At 39.6% G+C, this 16140-nt stretch overlaps 2 protein-coding genes across 6 annotated transcripts in view; one reads left to right on the top strand and one right to left on the bottom strand.

Moving 5' to 3' along the window:
* The window catches only part of LNP1 (leukemia NUP98 fusion partner 1), a 79747-nt gene that overhangs the window by 30569 nt on the left and 33038 nt on the right, over window positions 1-16140 (bottom strand). The window contains exons 1-2 of one of the 5 annotated variants that reach the window (XM_053903259.1): window positions 8245-8271; window positions 1585-1748 (exon numbers count right to left, since the gene is read on the bottom strand). The gene's annotated coding sequence lies outside the window, so the exon portion shown is untranslated. Of the gene's footprint in view, window positions 1-1584; window positions 1749-7807; window positions 7967-8074; window positions 8157-8244; window positions 8272-16140 lie in introns of those variants that run through there. The other 4 variants (XM_053903258.1, XM_053903257.1, XM_053903260.1 and 1 more) reach the window with 4 other exon arrangements.
* TOMM70 (translocase of outer mitochondrial membrane 70) overlaps window positions 8370-16140 on the top strand; it is a 33455-nt gene continuing 25684 nt past the window's right edge. The window contains exon 1 of the mRNA XM_019448169.2: window positions 8370-8851. Coding sequence (XP_019303714.1) covers window positions 8525-8851 — 327 coding nt within the window. The 5' untranslated portion in view covers window positions 8370-8524. The remainder of the gene's footprint in view (window positions 8852-16140) is intronic.

Genomic DNA, 16140 nt, shown 5'->3' with positions numbered 1-16140 from the left:
TATTTTGTCTAACACCTTCAGTACTATGTAATAGAACCTGAAGTCCCTGACTGATTCTTGACTTAAAAAAGAGAAAAGTACTAACATTTCATTGTTAGGTATGATAATTTATTTAGACTTCCAGATGATCTTTATAAAGCTTCTATAATAAAAATGTTTTTATAATTGTGTCATGGGCAATTATGGCAAGATAGTAACATTGGTTAAATCTTAGTAGAAGATGGTGGTAGAGTAAAAATAATTGCAACTTTTTTGCTACTTCTCCTATGGAAAGTTGGAGTCTAATTCACCTCCCCATGAATCTGTGCTGGCCTTAGTAACGTGTCTGACCCATAAAATGTGGCACAACAAGGCTTTACAAAGCCATGCAGCTTCTTCCTAGGGCTCTTGGGACATTCTCTCTAGGAACCCTGAGATGGCCCCGACTGCCATGCTGGAAAGGCCACAAGAAGGTGTCCCCCTGAGTAATCTGAAATGCATCCAGTCTTCAAGCCATTTTCACCAAGGTGTCAGGCACTGAGTGAAGCTTTCTGGAACCCTCCAGATCAGGCCAACTGCCAGGAGTATAAACCATTGACACCAACAGGAGAGTCAATCAAGCCTTGCCCAAACTCCTGAGCAATACAACTTTAAGATATAATAAAATGGTTGTTCAAAGCCACTAAGTTGCTTTAAGCCACTGCTACTTGGGATAGGTTGTTAAGCGGCAATAGTTAACCAGAACATAGACACAGAAACTATCTTTTATGGCTTTACATTTTTTCATAATTTAGCAAAATTGAGTCTCCTCCTCATTGCTGGATTTGAAGCTAGTTTCCACTGGTTTGGAAAAACAACAAAAGGTAAAGATAGGGGACGTATAGCCTAGAGGTCCTCAGGTTCAATGCTAGATCAAGGCTAAGATCAAGTTTGCATAACCAAGGTTCCTAGTCTAATAGGAATGAATTAGAAAATGGTACCCTTTTTTTGGTGGATATTCCACTGCAGGCTGATCACTTAGTGATGGACAGTATCTTCATGCAATTCAGAAAAAGGAGCACCTTTCTCCAGGCAGACACAGCCTGATACCAGACTATGAGGAACAGAATGCAGGCTGGACCTTAGCCCCCACTTGATCCAGCCTTCTTGTGTAGGGCACAATTCATGTAACCTATATATAATATCTTTATAAGTATAAGCAAGGCAACATTTCCACATGCGCAAATGACACAAATTCTTGTGGGTGGTGATGAACTAAATTGATGAGGATAGAAAGATCTTAACAAATCTGTGAGTGGGCAGAAAGGTAGCAAATGCATGCATCAAGTATATGCATGCACGATCAGTCACAGCTAAGGAGAGGGAGCTAGGGTTAAGGAAAAATGCAGAGGTTCCTTCTGACAGCAAAAAGAGCAGCTACTTGATTGAATCATAAAGTGACATTCCCCCCGAGAACAAAGAAGTACCACCCACTTAACTGATGCTTTGATGGAAGTTGAATAAGGCGGAATCCATCAGGAGAAAAATTAGAGAAAAATTAACAGCATGAGGGCTCAGAGGAAACATGGACTTCGATATATCATAAGTAGGGTATGAAGGACAAACCAGTCAGGTCCCAATGGAAGCAGCTTCAGTGGTGCCGATGGTAACAATGACTACAGCATGCTTGGACTGGAAACCAGTAGACAGGATGATGGTGGATGGTGGGGAAGCAGACTATTTCTGGTGATGGCAGCAGTGACAGCATGAGCTGGTCTCTTAGATGATACCTGTGGTTGGACAGCAATGGTGGCATTAGATTATTAATTTTGGCAACAGTAATGGAAATGAAGCAGCAGTCAGGGAATTGTTCAACAAACCCTTCATCAACTCTTTATTCAGCACTGACCACGTTTCAGGTATCATGTTGGGTGGATAAAACAAGTATGTTAACGAACAATTCTTATGTGCTCAGCCACGTAATAGATGTAGGAGCACAAAATGACCAGAACATGATTTTCACCCCTCAAGGACTCAGAATTGAATATGGGTAGCACATGAGAACAAATAATTATGGCAATGTAGGAGTTGTGAGGGGGAAATATATATTGTTGTGCAGGTCCAATGCAGGAAGAGAAAGCATATCCCTTTGCTCTGACATATAGCATTACAGGAGACATTGTGTTATGCACTGTATAAGATAAAAGATGAATCAGATATACCTTCTGATCTAGGATGATTATAGTCTAATAGATGAGGCAGGACAAGTATAATTCTATAAAACAAGGTAAAAAGAGTTCTGTTTTAAGAAAGTTCCAGAGAAGTATTTTGGGAGGTTAAAGGAAGGCTCATATATAGTAGATATACTATATATACTATTAAAATAGACTATTTTAAGTAAATGGAAATTCTATTTATTCTATCCTAAATGTCATTTTTTCCCCTTTTTTGATACCCTTAAATATCATTTCCTTAAAACAGTATCTATTGAGTGCTGACTATATGCTTTGGCCTGAATGTTTGTGTCTCCCCTGCATACACCAAATTCTTAGGTTGAATTCTTAGCCCTAATGTGATGGTATTTGGAGATGGAGCCTTTGGGAGGTAATTCGAATTAAATGGTATCATGAAGGTGGGTGGGGCCCTGGTCCTATGCAATTAGTGCCTTTCTAAGAAGAAGCACTAAAGAACTTGTGCACGTAAGCACTCACTCTCACACACTCTCTCTCTCTCTCTCCCTTAGTTACCACACAAAAAAAGAGAGGTCATGTGAGGACATGCCAGGACTAGAGCTCTCACTAGAAACCAAATTGGCCAGAACCTTGATCTTGGACTTCCCTGCTTCCAGAACTGTGAAAAATAAATTTCTGCTGTCCAAGCCACCCAGTCTATGGTATTTGGTTATAGCAGCCCTAGGAGACTAATACAGATTTTGGCACAGTGAGTGAGGCACTATTCCCCCAAAACTCATGTCCTCACAGGTAAAATACATTCATTTTATCCCAATATCCCCCAACTACTCATTCCAGCATATATTCTAAAAGCTAAAGTCCAAAGTCTTGTTTCAACATCATCCAAATCAAACATGGATGACGAAAAAAACATTGAGTGAGACTTAAGATATGATTTATCCTGAGGCAAAATTCCCATCCAGCTGTGAACCTGTGAAACCACACGTTATTTCCTTCTGAAATACAATGATGTGACAGACAGATTATAGACATTTCCATTCCAAAAAGGAGAAATATGAAAGAAGGGTTGAGGGGTCCCAAAAAAGTTCAAAATTTAGTAAGGCAAATCCCATTAGATCTTAAGGCTCAAGAACAATTTTCTTTGTTTCCATACTCTGCCCTCCAGGCCCAATTGGGTGGCAGGGTCACCTCAGTGAGGGAGGGGAACAGCCCAGTCCATGCAGCTTTCTACAAGGGTGACTGCCTCTGAGACACCTGGTGGGCCCACCCTTTGAAATAGAAGAGGAACCAGCCCTGCCCTCTGACTCTGTAGTGGGAATGGCAGTCCTCATTTTTTAACAGCCTCTGGGGTCATTGTTCCCTTTTGAAAGATAAGGCATGCTTATAGCAGAGTAGCTCTATGGTCCCATATGGTCTCATATATCACAAAAGTCCAATAGCCTTCCTTCATTCTGCTGTTCCCCCTTCATTTTGGTCCTCTTTAGTCCCAGCTGGCAGTGTTTCTTCTAGTATTACTCCTGGCTCTGCTGAGATGGCTGATGAAGCTCATGAGTTGTACTCAAGATCTATCAAATAGTTGTTCAGCCATACCATTAGTGTTTCTTTGAGAACAAGCTTTCTCATTTTGCAATATGGATAGGCTAAGAATTTTCCAACCTCCAGTTTTTAGTTCCTTTTTACTTAACAGTTTCTTCTTTGGTACATCTCTCTCCTCTCCCATTTTACTGAAAGCAATAGGAAGGACCCAGACCACAGCTTCCATATCCAATTTTATCACTCATAAGTCCTACCTTCTACAAAACACTAGGACACAATTCAGCAAAGTTCTTTGGCACTTTATAACAAAGATCATTTTCCTCCAGTTTCTAGTAACCTGTTCCTCATTTACTCTGAGACCTCACTGAAAGAGCCTTTAACATCTATATTTCTACCAACATTCTGTTCATGATTATTTATGTATTTCAGTAAGAAAATGGATGCTTGGTCTCCATCTCTCACTTTTTTCTTTCTGAGCCCTCAACAGAATTGCCTTAAATGTCTTTGTCTACCAATAGTTCCTTCACAGAAATCTTGGCTTTTTCTAGCACATAACTGAAAACTCTCAGCCTCCACCCATCACAACTCCAAAGCCACATCCACATTTTTAGATATTTCTCACAGCAGCACTCCACTCCTAGTACCAAAATTTGTATCACTTAGTACGCTCCAGAGAAACAATCTATTGGATATATATGTTTATAAAGATATTTGTTATAAGGAAGAGACTCATGCAATTATGGAAGCTGAGAAGTCTCAAGATCTGTAGTTGAGAGACACCCAAGAAAGCTGATGGTACAAATTGCAGTCTGAAAGCTGGCAAATTCAAGACCCAAGAGCCAATGCTTCAGTTAATTCCAAAGGCAGGAAAAAAAAAAAGAAAAAGAAAAAGAAAAAAAACAAACAATGTCCCAGCTACAGGCAGTCAAGCAGTGGAACCTCCCTCTTACTGAGGGAAGATTAGCTTTTTTATTCCTTTCAAGCCTTCAACTGATTAGGGCCACTCACATTAGGAAGAGCAATCTGCTTTACCTAAATGTTAATCTCATCCAAAAACAGCCTCACAGACACACCCAGAATAATATATGGCCAAATATCTGGGCACCTTGTGGACTAGTTGACCAGATAAAATTAACCCTTACACTATCTTCTGGGCTCTGGAGTACAAGATGAACAAACTTTTTGTAGAGTTTATGTCCTTTGAGGGGTCACATAAATAATTTCAAATACTGCCAAGTGCTATGAGTGAGCCTCACTCATAGATGAGCTTCATCTATAAAATAGATGAAGTGTATGGAAGGAGGTGGGGGTGGGCAGGCATTTCCTTATAGGAAGTAGAGAAGGTCTAAAAGTTTCTGAGCTCAAGAATGAAATTGGAGTTATGCTTTGGGAAGAGTAATCTAGTCTCTAGGTGCAGAGTAACACATAGAAGAGAGGTTCTGGAAGCTGGGAATCTAATACAGCATTCAGAAAAGATAAAATAGAGAAAAGAGGGTCTGTGGACTCATTGGAAGGCTTGAACACCAATCAAGCAGCTATCTACCAATTCTACAAATAATAAAGTCTTTCAGGTAGCAATGACAATTAAGGGCATAGAATTTCACAATTTTAAAGCTATGAGGAGCCTTAGAAATGATCTAATCTGGGGCACCTGCGTGGCTCAGTCAGTTAAGGGACCGACTCTTGATAATGGCTCAGGTTGTGCTCTCACTGTCTTGAGATCCAGCTGCTTAGAGTCCCAGATAGGGGTCCCCACGGGCTGAGTGTGGAACCGGCTTAGGATTCTCTCTCTTCCTCTCTCTCTGCCCCTCCCCCACTCATGCTTTCTCTCTCAAAAATAATAAACATTTTAAAAAAAGAAATCATCGAATCCACTGGTCACATTGGTGCTCACAGTCTCTCTCTCTCTCTCTCTCTCTCTCTCTCTCTCTCTCTCACACACACACACACACACACACACAGCTCAGTAGTATTAAAATCTAGAATGAGAACTCGGGTCTTGCAACACCTGGCTGGCTCAGGCAGTAGAGGATGCAACTCTTGATGTCACAATCATGGGTTCAAGCCCCATGTTGGGTATAGAGCCTACCTAAAACAAAACAAAACTCAGATCTTTTGCATTCCAGTCCATTAGATGTTCTACCTCATTCAACTGACTCCTAAGATACAGACCAGAGAAGAGATAAAGAAATCTTCTATTGAGTTCCATGAATCTAGCAAGAGAAAGAAAATGTCTGTGTTCACATACACAAAACTTCAGTTTTCTTAGAAACAATTTTACTTCTCTCCTTTCAAATTTTAGAAATAGAAAATTAAGCAGTGAATGTCTGCTATTTTGCAAAAAACAAGATATGAAGAAGACCTTATATATTATCTAGTTAAATCTTTCATATAAAGGGGTGAGAGGTGTGTTTTCGCTATTTCACAGCTTAGAAATTTATGCATCAGGTCAATAAGGTCATAGAACTAGTGACATGCAGTTCTATATTATAATCAATTAGGAAATGATAGAGAAAATGGGAAAAAGATGAATAGGCTAGGGAATGAAAATGTTATGTTTACCAAATCACAAAAGAAACAAGAACAAATTCATTTACTGATGACAACCTTAAAAATCAAACCAACAAAAGCAGCCCTTTAAATAAATATTAAAGTGTTTCAAGAAACTCTAACACTGATGTCTTTGGAAAGGGGACCTGGGTGGCTGGGGACAGGGAGATTTTTCACAGTAAAACTTTTATAACTTGTATTGCAACCATAACAATGTTACCTATTCTGATAAATAAGTAACAGCTAAAAATAAAAACCTTCAAATGACTTAGTTCCTGCCAATAGTAATTACTAGCATTCTACAATCCCCCGAGGCTGCTGAAAAATGGAAATTTCAAGAAAGAAAAATCCTAATTCTATTCTGAAGAGGCAAGGGTGAAATTACATTAAGGGTCAGAAGACTTTCCTTTGAGGTTTGGGAATCAAGAAGAGGACTACCTACCCCAACCGCTATTTGATCAACTCAATTCTATTGCTATTATTTTTAAATTTTTTTTAACGTTTATTTATTTTTGTGACAGAGACAGAGCATGAATGGGGAGGGTCAGAGAGAGAGGGAGACACAGAATCCAAAGCAGGCTCCAGGCTCTGAGCTGTCAGCACAGAGCCCCACGCCGGGCTCCAACTCAGGGACTGTGAAATCATGACCTAAGCCGAAGTCGGATACCCAACTGACTGAGCCACCCAGGCGCCCCAATTGCTATTATTTTTAGCTCATCTTTTAGTCTGTTACTAAGGAATTCCTTTACCTGAAAGCAATTTACTAACTGGAATCTACATGAAGCGGGAGAAAAGCAATGATCCTGAAACATTCAAATCAGCCCATTCTAATTTAATCCGTCTATTTTGGATATTTTGGATTGAAATACATTGTATTTCAATCTTTATGTAGCTCTACTGTGATATTGAAAATTCTGTTGTGCCCCAAAGCAAAATGATCATTTGTAAATTTTTAATATAAGGGTTTGCAGACCAGTGTATTTGAAATAGGGAGTCATAGCTCTGAATTGGTTCTCTAGTAATACTTGCCTTTTCCCATTGAAAATACTATGAATTCCGAAAAATTCCTTGCAAGGGAAATTCTTGTATTTTAAGATGTCTGGTCCAGAGCACGGGGAAAGGACTTGACAAAGCTATTCGATATATGAAAGCTATGGATTGACATTTCGGTTTAGGAATGAAGCAAGAAATCTGAGACAGCTAGTGCAAAACACCCAAGGCAGCGGGCGGATCAAAGCACTGCAGAGGGCGCGGGTGCTCCAGGGATCGCGATGTGGGCTGGTGTGTCAGGAGAAATCCAGCAAAAGGCACAAATATGTACTGGAAAGCCGCTAATAGGTGAGAACTCTGGGTCTTCGCATTTCTACCTACTCAGTTCCCGTACATCATCATCGCTTTCGTAACTGGTGCAGACGGTGAACCATAGGGACTCAAGCCGTTTTGGCCGAAGCAAATTTAGATTTACCCGTTTCCCCCAAGTCTGATTTCTGCTATCTGCCCCCAATCTAAATGCCTCCAAACTAAAATCTGGCCATAGTAGACATAAAAGAATCAGTGACACAACAGGCTACCTATGGCTTTGAGCTCTTCTTTAACACACCTTTACAAGTCCTTCTAATCCACTGGCTTCACAGACATGAAGACAGAAAACCAAGCTACAGGACCTGAGAATCTAAGAAGCGCCTACGTGGCTGAAACGGGAAAACGAGGCCCAAATTCTACCAATAAATTGGGCTATTTGGGCTACGCCCCGCCCACCGCTCCTGCCAGCCAATAACATTCACAACTCTTCAGCCACTCCCGCCCATTCGTAGGGCTGCTGCAAATCCTCCACTGACCGCCTGCGCACTGTAGATCCGACTTATATGCGCCCCTCCTCCGCTTCTCAAGATAAGAGGACCCTCTGAAGACGGAGAGGACGACACTGGCTACCACTGGAGTCCGAAGACTCCAGAAGCTAGTGTCACAAACAGCGAGGGGGCTTAAAGAAAGAGAAGGAGCCACTTACGACGACTCTCTCCCGCCCTGTTCCCCCTAACCCGGAAGTAATTCTCCCCTATTTCCGTTCCCGCCTACGGTTAAGACGGGAGGAGAAGGACGGTAGGGTCTGGCCCGGCATGCCCTGGGCTTCCGGTGACCTCTGGCCCTTTTCTGTCGTCCGCTCTTGCTTCCCAGCGTGCTCGCTCGCTCATTGCCTCCCTTCCCTCCTTCTGGTCTTCCTTCGCACGCTACCTGGTGACTGAGGCGCCCGCGACGAGCAGTGAGGCGGTGGCGGAGGACACTCAGTCATGGCCGCCTCTAAGCCTGTGGAGGCGGCGGTGGTCGCAGCGGCTGCGCCCAGCTCCGGGAGTGGGGTGGGCGGCGGCGGTGCGACTGCAGGCCCCGGCACTGGGGGCCTGCCGCGATGGCAGCTGGCGCTGGCAGTCGGGGCTCCCCTGCTGCTAGGTGCAGGTGCCATGTACCTGTGGAGCAGGCAGCGGCGGCGCCGGGAGGCTGGGGGCCGAGGAGACGCCGGCGGTTTAAAGCGCAACAGCGAGCGGAAGACCCCGGAGGGTAGGGCCAGTCCGGCCCCGGGCAGCGGACATCCCGACGGCTCCGGTGCTCACCTGGAAATGGTGAGAAGTAGCCCTGGGCCGTGGAGGTGGAACCCAGCGGGTGCAGCCTTTTCTTGACGAATTGTGCAGGTCAGGGGGCTTCCCGTCAGACGAAAGCTGCCTGGAAGCACATGAGTTTAGGGACGCACATTTCTGGATGCTTTTGTAGGGATTGGAATAGCCCGAGGGCACAGGTTAGCGGCCTTCTTTGACAGTTTCCTTTTAGTTTCAGAAAAATACATATGTGGGGTTTTTGGTTTTTTGTTTTTTTCTGAGTGACACAGCATTTATCTCTGGTGTTTTGGGTACGGGGGATATTTGCAAATGTGATGATTGTGTTTAACTAGTGAGGGAAGCCAAATTCCATGAACGATTAGTACATTGTGGTTGATAGGAATTGTGATTTCCAAGGCCTAGAATTTGATAGATAATAACCTTTAATAATGAGCCACCCCGGTATTTGAAGTCTCAGGGTATGGGATGGGTAAATACAGTGACTGTTGGTTGGCAAAGCGAAATGGTGTTGAGTAGCATTTGCTTTTTTATCTATGGGAATGAGTTTTTAAACTTTCTGGGTAGAAGCATCTTAAATTCGTTTTTAAATTTTACCTGAAAAATTACCAGACCAAGCCTGGCCTGCGTGATAAAGGTTCTTTGATGTCAGGCCATGCATCAGAGTATCTGCTGAACTACTTTGTATGGTTTTGTTGAACAGACTGTTAAATCCTTTTGGTATCTGACAGCTGTGGGCAATTGACCTGGCTACATTTAACAATACTGGGATAGGGTGGGGTGGAGGATTTTATCTGCCTCTCGGATTGTACAGTGGTAATTCCAGAGTAACTCAGAGTTCATTGAAACCTTTGATCAAAAAACTCCCAGTTAAATACATTTGCAAGTCATTTCCACCTTACATTATTCAGGTTAAAGACATGGTTTTGCTAAGTAGTCAAATAAGCTTTAAAGGAAGTTTTATGTGGGAGTGAACTACCATAACTTCATGCCTAATATATGTCAGACATTGTGCTAGGCCATGAAGAGAGCCAGAGACAGTCTTTGCAATGGCAGAGTAAAACATTGCCCCCTCACCCCAGCTTTTTTTTTTTTTTTTTTTTTTTTTTTTTTTTTTTTATGTAGAAAAATGCAGTGTAGTAAGCTGGAAGAACCTATGGACTGTAAGAACTAGGAAATGTGCACTTTATGGTGGGCTCTCCAGCATAGTTACCTTGGGAAAGTCATTTGATCACTCTGATCTTAGTGTCATCCCATACAATAAGAGAATTAAAATACTCTCTTTAAGTCTTATTTTTTCCAGCCTTGAAAATTGGTGATTCTGAATGCTAATGACAAATCTGAAATTCTCTGGTCATTTTTATTTCATTTGTTAGTTTAACTTTAATCACGGAAGAATAATGAATGAATGAGAAATATATAAAAGCTTTTAGTTCTATAATCACTAAAAAAAAATAATTCTTACACATGAAACTTTTTGACATTTTTTTGTAGTTTCAAAAACTTCCCTGTCTCAAAAACTTCCCTGTCTCACTCATTTGGTGTTTGAATTTAGTACACCATTGGTATAGAATTTAGCAAATTGTCTTACAGATTTTAGATTTTCTTGAGTCCATTTTTAGTTTTTCAGCATTGCCTGGGATAACAGGGTGATGATTTTTAAATTTTTGGAGTGTTTTGTCATTTTATCAGAATAATTTTTTATTAATTCACTGCTGCTAAAAATTAGATTTTAAGATTGACTTCTTTGTGTAACTTGAACTGCTCTAAAATGATTTATTATTTTTGACCTTAAATAAAACTGAGCAAAACACACATATGGTTGTTCACCTTGTGGAATTTGTGGGCTTATATTCTTGCTTTGAATTACTAAATGATTCTTCACTAAAGCAACAGTAGGAATGTCTTTTCCATTTTTGTAAAGGAAATTTGTGTTTTTACTGATGGACCAATAAATACTGGAAGACTATTTTTTGTCTTTTTTATAGTCTGGTCCTTAGAATTATTATTAGATTTATCTAAATATAACTGACCACTAGTTATAATTTATTTATTATCTGTGGTTGGAGAAATTGCTTTATATTTGAATAGCACCTTTCAGTTGGCAACCTTAGTGGGTTTTGTAAATAAGGAAGTCATTTGTTTCAACTGAGGAAAAACTGGCAGAATCCTGATGCTCTGTTCTTTCTCCACCTGAGCAATAGCTATAATTTTTAAGGGAATGAAGGAATGGACAAATACTGTCTGTTCAAGGTTCAGTGAATAAAACAGAAAATCATTGCTTTTTGTCTGTTGGCCTATGTTTGCCTTAATGTAAAATGAACTAATAAAACTGGCTGGCTTGAGATTTTTGTGTACAATGTAGACTGTATCCAGTTATCTTTTTTTCTGGAATAAACACCGGAAAGTAAAAGCAGAAATTCATATTTCTGTTTAATTAATGGGGATTTTAGGATTTCACTAAAGAAAGGCATCTAATTACAGTTGATAGCATCTGACATTGAAATACTTCAAGTATTAAATCATGTTCCATTTGGGGGCACTGGAAAACCTACCACAAGGTGCTATTTTGCTTCAGTAATGTTTTTAAAAAGACTTGAAGAATTACAGATTTCCAAAGTTGGAAAGATTCTTTGAAGATCATCTTATCCATATGGCTTCTCAATCTCTGAGTGTCTGAGGTATCACAAGGGACTACCACACCCACATATATACCAAGTATGGTATTCTGGCTGCACAGATGTCTTAGGTATTTCTTTTTTTCAAACAGGATTTTTTGAAAGGTGCATTTATTTAAAACTTTGATTGGCTATAGTAGCGTTCTATCCTGTTGTTTTTTAATCTGATAAAAAAAATACAGTTATTCTGGTGTTCAAGCTTTTTTAATGTTGCACAGTAGTTATCCCACATGAAATGGTTAGAAACCACTAATCTAAGTCAGCCCTCTAGAATGGGAAAGGAGAAATGTACTTAAGCATTTTAATTAGGAGAGCAAAGACTGAGTGACCTGGTGTTTTCAGTCATCTTTGAAATGAAGTAATTCTCTCCCCTCAAATGATCTGTTTCTAGTCATTTTTTTTTAAAAATCAGGGTCACTGGGTCACCTGGGTGGCTCAGTTAAGCATCTGACTCTTAGTGTTGGCTCAGGTCGTCATCTCATGGTTTATGGGATCAAGCCCCACATCAGGCTCTGTGCTGACAGCACGGAGTCTGCTTGGGATTCTCTCTCTCCCTCTCTCTGCTCCTCCCCCACTTGTTCACTCTCAAAATAAATAAACTTTAAAGAAAAATCAGGGTCACCAGTGACATTTCTATGTAACAAGTACAGTGAACACCTTTCAGTCTTTATCTTAACTTGATCCTTGGCAGTATTTTACATTGTCTTCTCTTAATTTCATAACTTTTCCTGTGGCTTCTGACATCTTGTATTCTGATTTCCTTTGCCTTTTAAAAAATTCCTGATACCTCCCTTGCTGATTGTTCTTGGTCTCCTTTCCAGGCTCTTTTCTCTACCTCTTCCTTTTGGTGACCTTCATGGTTCTATCATAAGCATTCTCTTACTTTCCACACCTTCACTGGATACTTGCTTGCTGTGCAGGAACTTATCACGTATACTGATAGCTTCCTAATTTCTTGTGTATAGCCTACACCTCTCAAGAGGCCCAAATTTAAGGGGGAATTCTCACTTCATTACCTTACAGGTATTTCACATCCAGACTCCTTCCTGTTTTTCTTGAGAATACCAACTAATGTGCCTCATCAGACTACTTTCCTAAGCCAGAGACTTGGATATCATCCTTAACTTTTAACTATTGGCATATTCTCCACATCTAATCCAGAAAAACATCCAGAAGAGTTTTAAGCCTGACTGCTACATTCACACAGCCATTATTTCTCAACTGAATAACTGCTACTCTCATTGTCTTCCTTGAATCCATTTGTCACTACCAGAATAAAATCCTGACAGTTATGTGCTTAAAATCATTAAGTGGTGTTCTGTTCATTGCCCAACAGATAAAGTTCAAACTCATCGTCATTTAAGATCCTCCATGATCTTGATCCTGTTTACCTCTTCAACTTTATCTCTTGACATTTCCTCTTATTTCTTGGCTTTGGATATTCTGTGAACACTGCCCAATACTCTACCTTCTCATCCTTCAAGTCACAACATGTAGATCATTTAACCTTTTCTGAACCCTTTACCTGGGCATAGGTTATGTGATTACATAACACTGAACTTTTCCCTTCCATAGCACTTACCACATGGTACTAGAGTTGCTTATTTATATCTTTCCTACTATATATACTCTTGACTATGTGAAGGCTGGGACTGGCTCTATCTCACTATTCTCAGAACCTAATAAATGCCTTGTACAAAGCAGGTGTTGAGTCAGTGTACCAATGAAGCTTCATTCTTTGACGTGTATGTGTGTGTCCACATCTCCACAAGTTGAATATTTTTTCAGAATTCAGCTTTTCATTTTTATTCCACCAATCAACCTAGAACTTGGTATAACAGTCTTAAACCTTACTTAAACATTCTTTTTATAAATCACTTGATTTTGTATGAACTACAACCATAATCCTGCAGAAGCTGCATTCTTACAAATGAATTCTTAGGTAAAGAGTGTTCTGTATTATGATTCAGTGGGTGGGGTTGGTTGTAGATTTTTGAAATATTGGGATACAATACGGGAAAGGACTTATTATCTCAGGTATTATTCATATAATAGGTTTTATTCATATAAAAGTAATATTTGGTTGATAAAAGTATTTTTAAAAGACTTTCTCATGCTATAAGTTTTCCACAGTTGATTGCTACTTCTGTTAAGCTGGGATTCGAATTTTTAAATATGCTTTTGGAATTTGGTAAATTTAAGAGAATGAAGCCATTGAAAAGAAACAGTGTTAAACCACTTTGTCTATATTTTGATATATGTAAATGTATATTAGGGTGATACCCATTTTATTTTCTTACACATAGATTACCTGATTCCAGTTCATTTCCTTTCACAGTAACTATACGTGATTATCAGAATAATATTTTGTAAATATTTGCTGAGCATTTACAGTGACTCCTTATTGCCAAATGTCTATCATTGAAAGCTTTCTATAATGTAGTCAATGTTACCATTGCAGGACTTGTTTTAAAGGACCCTTTCTGGTCTGAATTTGTGTGTGTGTGTGTGTGTGTGTGTGTGTGTGTGTGTGTGTGTGGTTTTTCCTCCTTGGAGTATTTTCCTGGCTGTTCTTTATTAGTCATTTTTGTTCCAGAGCACATTCCTGTAAGTAACCTTCACTGACTATCAAATCTCCATTACTTTTTTTTCAACTTTGTATTCTACTAAATTTACTGGCATTATGCCTTAATATCTGTTCCTTTGGTCTTTAAATGTTACTTGTTTTTTCCAGAGTAGATTAGCCTCTGCAAAAGGTACAGGGTAGATTTGTAGGTTTTGCCTCTTGTTTGACAAGTTCTAGCACAGTGCTTATGGAGAGGAGACCTACATATTTACTGTGTTTTTCATTGTTTCCTTTTAGATTTATTACCTGAGTTACTTGTTTTTAATTCTTGTGTCTTACCCAAATACTTTTGGATATATGTGTGTATATTTATATGTAGTTGCTACTTTGGTTCTAATAATTTTCTAGTTATTAGTTACACAGTTTACTAATTACCTAATCACATTTTCCCGATGTGAATTGGGGTTTCCGGTTTTTTAATCAGTGGTGATTCTTTAGAGAAGCTGCCAGTCTACTTGTTTCTTGACCTGCCTCTAGTGTTCCTTCAGGGTAAAGACTATCCTGTTGATTGTGGAGTCACATCAAATGTGCTTTTTATTAAAATGAATTCAGTTATATTTCCTTGGCATAAAGAAAGAAAAAGATCTGATTGTGCTGATGACTCTCTTTGTCTTTTCATTTAAAGACCTTTTGCCCTAAAGTTAGTAGTTAGCAAGATAGGATATCTGAATCTGTTTTGTTTCAGTTCCAGAGTGTGAATCTGGATGTGATTGTAATAATAATCTTCATAAAATGTGGATGACAATCCATGCAGTACAGAAGTAAAGTTTAGGCAACCTGGAGTGGAATTGCTAGAGTTTGAATCCTGCCTTGAGCAAGTTACTCTGACTGTCTGGCCTTCAGTTGCTCTTTATGTAAAATGAGGATAGTAATAGCACCTACCATGCATCTCCAGTGTGGTGCTCTGCTAAAGATTTGTCAAAAGTAATTTTGACAGTTGATTTTTTTAAATGTTTATTTATTTTTCAGAGAGACACAGTGAGCAGGGGAGGGGCAGAGAGAGGGAGACAGAGGATCTGAAGCAGGCTCTGTGCTGACAGCAGAGAGCCCGATGTGGGGCTCAAAGAACCACAAGATTGTGACCTGAGCCAAGTCCAGTGCTTAAGGGACTGAGCCACCCAGGTGCCCTTTTTGCTTAATGCATTAACTTCAGGATTCCTTGTGAGATTTGGCTTCAAATATTTATTGAATTCATTTAGCAGAATCACATGGAATCATGGAGTTAACTCTGCTGAACAGTTATTCATTATGAAAGAGATGGAACTTACCCAAATCATGCATGGGGGAAAAAACCTAAGTTTTCTAGTAGACCATTTTAAATCATACTTTATGTGACATACTAGGCAGATGTCAACATCTTTTTCATAGTTCTTCTGTATTCTAACCAGTATTGATGAAGTTTGAATTCACACTCATGTATGAAAATTGAGTATGTGGCTGAAGTGGAGTAACGAAAGTTTGGAGTCTTGTGTGTAGGTCTTGGTGGTGGGAAGTTACTGGAAGGTTTTGAGCAAGGAATGATACAATTTACTTGTTAAAAAGAATTTTCAGAGCAATTAGAAAATAATTCGTTGTAATAAATGCAGAGAGAGCTGCATTTTCACATAACTTCAGTGTAAAATATTATGGAATGTTCAGAACCTGAAAACGGCTACCCAAACCAAAAGTGATTTCCAGTAACATAAATGGCTTTTAAATGTCTTTTAAACATAAATGGTTTTTAAATGACGTTTAATCCACCTGAGTACTTATAGATATGCAAACAAACCGTATGAAATAAACTGGCATTTCAGGATGTTCCCATTATGTTTTAGATCAGTATGTCTGCATCTCATTTATCAAATATGCTTTCAAAATTGTCTTTGAGCTTGTTTTCTAACTCCAATCTTTAATTATGAAAGTTCTTATTATAACTCAAGAATGTAGACTGGTGGCGGCAGGTGGGGATTACTGAAAAGCAGTGTGAAGGATTCTTGTAGGATGGAATTAAAATC

This window comes from Panthera pardus, unplaced genomic scaffold, assembly GCF_024362965.1.
Source record: "Panthera pardus isolate Hobbes unplaced genomic scaffold, ASM2436296v1 HiC_scaffold_16, whole genome shotgun sequence".
In the NCBI taxonomy this organism is placed as follows: domain Eukaryota; kingdom Metazoa; phylum Chordata; class Mammalia; order Carnivora; family Felidae; genus Panthera; species Panthera pardus.
The sequence above is the reverse complement of the archived record's forward strand: the minus strand, read 5'-3'. Positions and strand labels throughout refer to the sequence as shown.